The 7,614-nt window shown below is 44.8% G+C and overlaps 1 protein-coding gene across 1 annotated transcript; it reads right to left on the bottom strand.

Annotated features, from left to right (window-relative positions):
* LOC141690628 (uncharacterized) lies at positions 1-666 on the bottom strand. Its single transcript, XM_074495411.1, has one exon. It carries the CDS (start codon positions 664-666, stop codon positions 1-3), a length of 666 nt encoding a protein of 221 aa, XP_074351512.1.
* Between the last annotated feature and the right edge of the window lie 6,948 nt (positions 667-7,614).

The raw sequence follows: 7,614 nt of genomic DNA, 5'->3' as shown, positions 1-7,614 counted from the left end.
TTATGTTTCCTTGGGAGCTTCATCCACTTGTATAATTTCTATCTCTGGGATACTAGGAATCTCCTGGATTTCAAGGGGGATGGATCCTAACAACACAGCCTCTTGTTGCGACCCCATTTTTGCTAGAGCATCCGCGTTACTATTCTTCTCCCGCAGAATACATTCCAACCTAACTTCTTTGAACATTCCAATCAGGCGATGTGTGCATCTCAAGTATAATTCTGTTCGCGGGCCTCGCGCTTGAAATCCCCCGTTCACCTGATTCACCACCAGCTCTGAGTCAATTCTCGCAATTAGGTTTCGCACCCCCATTTCCAAAGCGATCTTTAACCCATTAATCAACGCTTCATACTCCGCATCATTTTTTGTTGCATAAAACTTGAAATGAATTGCGCTCATCAGATGGTGGCCTTCTGGAGACACAAGTACTATACCCGCACCCGCTCCTCCATTGTTAACTGCCCCATCCACATGCAAGATCCACCAGGGATGTGGAAATTCCTCCAAAGACTCCTCAACATGAGGTGGATGTAGCATCACCAAAGCTTTATCATCAACTTCAGAATCAAATTCCAATAAGAAATCAGCTAAGACTTGCCCTTTAATCGCTGTCCGGGCCACATATTCCAAATCAAATTGTCCCAACTCCACAGCCCACTTCAGCATTCTTCCTGATGACTCTGGTTTATGCAGGACCTATCGTAGCGGGTATGCCGTACGGACTTCAATTCTGCGGGCTTGGAAATACGGCCGCAATTTTCTTGATGCAAGAATCAGGGCGTAAACCAATTTCTCCATACTTGTGTAGCGAGTTTCAGCGTCGTGCAACCGCTTGCTCATGTAGTACACTAGTGATTGCTACCCATCTTCCTCTCTTACCAGAACTGTGCTGATAGAATATTCAGACACTGCGAGGTACAGTACTAGAGATTCTCCATCTAACGGTTTTGACAGTATGGGAGGGTTTCCCAGTTGCTCTTTGATTCTTTTGAAAGCCTCTTCGCATTCTGATGTCCATACAAAGTCTTTCCCTGCTAACTTAATCGCCTTGAAAAACTCTTTGCATCTATCGGACGACTTAGAAACAAATCGATTTAACGCGGCAATTCTCCCAGTCAGACTTTGTACCTGTTTCACATTGGTGGGTGACTTCATATCCAATAATGCCTTAATCTTTGCGGGGTTGGCCTCAATTCCCCTATGGTTGACGATGAACCCGAGAAACTTTCCCGACTCCACGCCGAACACACACTTTTGTGGGTTTAATTTTATGCGAAACCTCCTTAGAATGTTAAACATTTCCATCAGGTGCTTGATGTGGTCATTCGCCACCTTGGACTTTACCAGCATATCGTCCACATACACTTTCATGGTTCTCCCGATTTGGTTCTTCAACATCATGTTTACCAACCGCTGGTAGGTTGCGCCAGCGTTAATCAAACCAAACGGCATTCCTATGTAACAGTATAACCCTCTGTCAGTAATGAAGGATGTATGTTCTTGATCAGGGCCATATATTGGAATTTGATTGTAACCGGAGTATGCATCCATAAAACTCAGCAATGCATGCCCTGCTGTCGCGTCAACCAACTAATCAATTCTTGGGAGCGGGAAGCTATCCTTTGGACATGCCTTATTAAGATATGTGAAATCCACACATGTCCTCCACTTCCCGTTCGGCTTTTTCACAAGCACAGGATTTGCAAGCCATTCGGGGTAGAACGATTCTTTGATTAGTCCTACCTCCAAGAACCGGTCTACTTCTTCTATTAATGCTATCGCCCTCTCCCCACTCACCGGGCGGCATTTTTGACGTATGCCCGTACAATTCGGGAAGATATTCAACCGACGACACATTATTTCTGGGTCGATTCCTACCATGTTCGAATGACTCCATGCGAAGACATCAAGATTTACAATTAAGAAGCGGGTAAGACTTCCCCTCGTTTCATCATCTAACTGGGATCCCACTTTCAAAACCTTGTTCGGGTCATCTCTGTCAACCGGAATAGATATTGTGTCTTCGGCCGGTCCCGTCTTTTCGACGGGCATAGGGATCCTGGGATCCAAATCGAAATCAAAGTCTCGGGGGTCTTCGACTTCCACTTTTGCATCTGAGGGCGCGTCCCCATGAGTGGGAGCATCTACCTCAAGACAAGGCATAGTTTTGTGCAACGCAGGTGAAGAGGGCGCGTCCTCGTTTGGAGGAGCATCAACCTCAATTCCATTTTTATTCTTCAAGGGTGCGTCCTTCTTTTGAGGAGCATCCACCTTGAAGTTATTTTCGAGACCCTGCAGAATCTCACTTCTTCCTTCCAATTTCTCCCCGTTAACCTCCTTCGGCATGATCTCCTCTGCGTGGTTCATCACAACTTATTCCACGCTACGGATCTTCGAAACACTCCCCAGCGTTAAAACAGAGTTCTCAGTGACATGGGCTTCTTCCTCTTCGGGGCCTTCTACGAAATAGTGGGCATGAAACTCCCCGCTTGGTTTTGTATGAATGTTCTCAGCACCCTCAAATGGGAGACCCTTTCCCTCGTAAATTCTTTAACAGCCTTGTGATAGCAGTCGCATGATTCGTACTGCGACCCTCTCAGACTGCCTACTCCGTTTGGTGTTGGGAATTTTATCATCAAGTGGTGTATCGAGGTTATCACCCTGAACGCTCGTAACCAAGGTCTGCCGACTAACACATTGTGCGCGGAATCCTGATCCAGCACTTTGAAATATATCATTTGGGTAACCGATAAAGCTCCTTCACCGAGCGTTACGGGAAGCCTAACCGACCCCATAACTCTAACTTCTTCTCCAGTAAATCCATAGACGTGTGCATCTTCAAAATACATGTCACTATCCGGGAAACCCAATTTCTTGTATGTGCTGTAATACAAGATGTTTGCAGAACTTCCATTGTCCTAGAAGACTCGATGTACATTCATTGCTCCAATGAGCACGGTAATCACCAGCGCATCGTTGTGGGGATGATGCACCCACCTTGATTCTTTTTCCTTGAATGTAATGTCAGCAGACTCTCCCTTAAAGATCTTCGGAGGTCTGTCTTCCAAGCTGTGAATGTTGGTGAGCGGCGGACGTCGCGCCTCTCTCGCGTTTCTTTCCAATGCTCGATTACTATCACCAACAAAAGGGTGTCCTCCAAAAATCGCCCTGATACTGCCAGCCCTCTGAAACTTCACTTCTGCTATTTTTTCAACATCTTCTGCCCGCGGGGGCTGTCTTTCATCCTTACCCTTGTCATCGCTTCCCTTGCATCGTTTCACCTTGTCAATCCATTCTCCTAGGTACCCAGCCTTGATCAATTCCTCAATTTCATCTTTTAGGTGACGACACTCGTGCGTGTCATGGCCGGTAGATTCATGGTAATCACAATACTTCTTCTTGTCTCTGCTCTGCCATGAAGTTAGACGGTAGGGTTTCTTGAAGATTTCTCTATCCTTATTTACCTCAAAGATATGATCAATGGATGCTACCAGTGGTGTATAATTGCTGACCCTTCTCTCATAGTTCGACGTCGGGCTCCATTCTCTCCGCGAGCTCACGGTGTTCACCCTGTTAGGGCTTCTGGCATTCTGCCGATAATCTGGGCTCAAGGATCTATCCCTTCTCTTGGATCGCCCCTTGGAGTTATGGGAGTTGTCATTCTTTTTTGTCTCCGCAAGCGACTGTTCAATTGCTTTGAATGATTCCGCCTGCGCAAGCACATCAGCTAATGATACGGGGTCCTTCCCTTGCAGATGCTTCCAGAAATCCGTTCCCACACGCAATCCAGCTATAAGAAGTATTTTCAGCGTTTCATCAGTTGCACCCCTTACTAAAGTAGATTCTGCATTGAACCTTTTAAACTATGAGGTTAAACTTTCTCCTTCCTTTGCACCCCTTACTAAAGTAGATTCTGCATTGAACCTTTTAAAGTATGAGGTTAAACTTTCTCCTTCCTTCTGTTTCACATTAGCCAGTGTGGTGACTGGTGGTGTGTACTTCACCGCGGCTTGAAATTGAGTCAAAAACAAAGTTTTCATCTGTTCCCAGGATGTGATCGCACCTGGACCAAGTTTTTGGAACCACTGCTGAGCGCCTTCTTTAAAAGTGGCCGCCAGGAGACGGCATCGAGCCAAATCAGGTACTTGATATACATCCATTTCAATGTTAAAACGCCCCTGGAATTCCACAGGATCTGAGTTCCCATGAAAACGTAAGTCATTGGTTGTGTTCTTGTATCCTGCAGGCAATTGCGCCTCCCTCACAACAGCAGCAAAAGGAGAAGGAGCTTGCGCAGTTTCCGTTACTCTTCCTCCCTCAAGATAGTTGAGCAACCTCTTGAGAACGTTCACATTAAACGTCCCTACCCCAGGAATGGTTTGAACATTAGGCTGTTGGTTTTGCTCTGCGACTTGCTGTAATTCCCCTTGATTACCCCCCGGATGTGACGGTGGATCTCGCCGCCCCTCGCCCAGAGGCTGCGGCTGTGGCATGTTACCATCTTGGTTTTGAACATTTTCCCGTACGCGAGGTTCCTCTTGACCGCGTCGTGGAATTTTATCATTATTTTGTATTCTTACTTTAATTCGCCCGCCATCCTGGTCATGAGGACGCTCCCTGGACCCATTGCCTGTAGCACTGTGGGAAGCTACGGGAATAACGGCAGGGGCTTCTTCAGCGGAAGGTGCTCCATCTCTCCTACCATTGTAGGGTGCTCTTCCGTATTGATATCCCATCCTTCCTCGTCCATTCCTCTGATATCCCTAATAGTAATTCCCGGGCCTTCCTCGCGGAGGGGCACGCTCGTGTTCGCGGTGCTGCGCCCTGTCATCCCTTTGGAATGCAGGGGGCACACGCGTTGTGTCACGGTGCCTCGCTTCTACGGCGTTTCCTTCCTTTTGCCATTCTACCAGCAACATCCTCAAATCGTCGTCTTCCAACCTTATGCCAAGCCTCCTTTTCAAGGTTGAAAGATCCCTTCCTTCCTCATCTTGATTTTGAGTGTTCTCCGCACGACGACGCTCATCCATCGTACGCCCAGACCTATGTGGGTGTGGCACCACCTGGTTACCAAGGCGAGGCCTTTCCTTACCATCAGTGTCCTCATCAACAAACTCCACAGTAGGCTCTAAATCATCAGAATATTCCAAGCGCCGTGGAGTGATTCGCGGGTTTTCCTCGCTGCCCTGGGTAACTCCTTCAACTACTGGTGTTTTCCCCACGGCATGACCATGACGGGGAAAACGACGACCTCTCCTCGTCCTCCGACGCTCCACCGTATTCAGTCTTGAGTGAAAACTGTTAAGAGTATCCCCCATGCGGTACAACTGCTCCAAGATATCAGCGTTGCTGATGAGAACTGGAGGTGTCCCCCCCACATCCGGAGCTCTTGGTGGATCCGCCATGTTTCTGGGAACGTAGGGTTCATGGCAAGTGTAGCCTCCCCCGCCTTCTCATTCAGATCTGATGTCACTTCCATCATAAGAACTTCCATCACGATTATAAGACATCTTTTCCTCCTAAGATTACGACCTTAATTAGCAGCCCCTCCTTTTAGCGCAAATTTGTTGACGGAGGAATCTGGTAAAAACAAAGATTGAGGTTTCTCGCCGGAACTAAGATCTGTGATAGTGGTTCTTTGCCGGAAAATTAAGCGGTGTGTGGTGGTTTGTGATTGTTTTAGACTGAGATTGATCAGAGTAAGTGGTGGCTCTCTTATCAGCTCTCAACTTCTTACCCTCTCAATGTGCCTACGTACCCTTTATATAGGGATCAAGCCTGACGTAGTTCTCGTAGAACAAGAAATCTAATGGGCTTAGACTTCTTATTCCTAGGTCCAGTAGAAGCCCATCTAAAGTCCGTCTTCCGCTAGCTTTAGGAATGTCCAACTATGAGGCCCAACCGCGAAGGCCCAAGGCTCGTCCGCAATCGCAGGACTTCACGGATAGTGCATCTCCCTGCGCAAGGATAACACTCCGCTACAGCTATTTCCCTTGATGTACGGACGCAGGTATAGCCACGGTTCACCCCAAGTGCCGGACGAATCTCTGTCCCCCGAATGAGGATAACCCACCAGATAACAGGACATGTGATCACAAGCTCTTGGGTGCAAAATACAGGATGACTCCAAAGTTCTCCAACGAGGACACCCGTTGAATGCAAGAACAGAGTTCCCAAAGTACACACCAAAGTTAACCCCACATCCCCAACGAGGACACCCGTTGAATACAGGAGGAGGCCTTCAATCATCAGGCATACCCCTGGAGGCCTTCAAGCTTTTCACGGACATCCCCCTCCTTGACCGTCTCAAGGAGGGAATCCTTCAAAGAGTACCTGCAACAAATATATTAGTAAAAATAACCTCCATTACTCCTCTCCATGCAAGTTTTGTCCTGAAGTCACCATTGAAAACACATAGACCAATCACAGGACGTGTCCTAACACATTGGGCGCGTCCTTACCTTCATAAATCCAACCCTGTTTCTTTATCAACCATTCTTTACAGCATGCCAAAGCTACATGACGCGTCCTAGTGGAGACAAGCGCCAACTTCCATTACCACAAGATCACATTTGCCAAGTAATTTTCCCAATGTTGACGCGTCTACCACAAGTGGGCGCGTCCTTTCCCCAATCATACACTCCCAAACTTTACCATCGCTAGACCATAGAGCATCAACTCAAAATTAGGCGCGTCCTTTATTGCCTGGACGCGTTCTAAGATTCTACAATGCAATACCGGATTTGACCGGCCGTAATTCGCATTTGACCCGAGTCAATTTAATGTCAAATTTTGGATATAACAATTATTATATCTTATCATTTTCTCCATTTAAAATTTAAAGGGAATAAAACACGTAAAAAATAAAGTAGGTTGCAGATGAAACATACTTAACTTAAATATCAATGTTAATTTCATAACTTTACGAAATTACTTGACATTTCTTTGTTTTTTAGATTAGTCTTAATAAAAATTACAGAAATATATTTAGCAAAAAAAAAAAATTACAGAAATACGGTCTTAATATTTAGATTTTACATTTATTCAAAAAAAATAAGATTTAAATTTGTTCATATTTTTTTTAAACGTAGATAACCCGCAGCTGTTACCATTCGGGTGCGCACTGAGTAAACTCTACGGCCTCACGTAATAGCCTGCAAACCACATTAATCAAGGTTAAATCCTCTCTTTAAGACAACCCTTGTGGGCAAATTTGTTCATATTTTGTATGAATATGAGTGATATTTGTTTTCAAAATATTCAAATTCATCAATACCTGATTGTTCGAATACGTTTATTCACGCACGTTTATAAGTTGTCGACTTAATTTTTTCTAACATTGTTCTATATTTTAATTATAATTGTTTATATTTTTTATCTTCTTTCCCAAAAAAATGAAATTTTAGGTGTTTTGTTATATTAATATTATCCATTTTTCCATTTAAAAGTTAGAGGAAATATAGTAGGTTGTAGATGAAATATATGTCTAACTTAAATATCAATATTAAATTTTAATAATTTTACGAAATTACTTGAGATTTCTTTGTTATTGAGATCATTCTAAATAAAAAATGACAGAAATACGGTTTTAATTTTTAGATTTGACATGCATTC

The sequence above is a fragment of the Apium graveolens genome, chromosome 10 (genome assembly GCF_009905375.1).
Source record: "Apium graveolens cultivar Ventura chromosome 10, ASM990537v1, whole genome shotgun sequence".
Classification (NCBI taxonomy): Eukaryota; Viridiplantae; Streptophyta; class Magnoliopsida; order Apiales; family Apiaceae; genus Apium; species Apium graveolens.
This window is presented reverse-complemented; position numbering and strand designations above follow the sequence as displayed.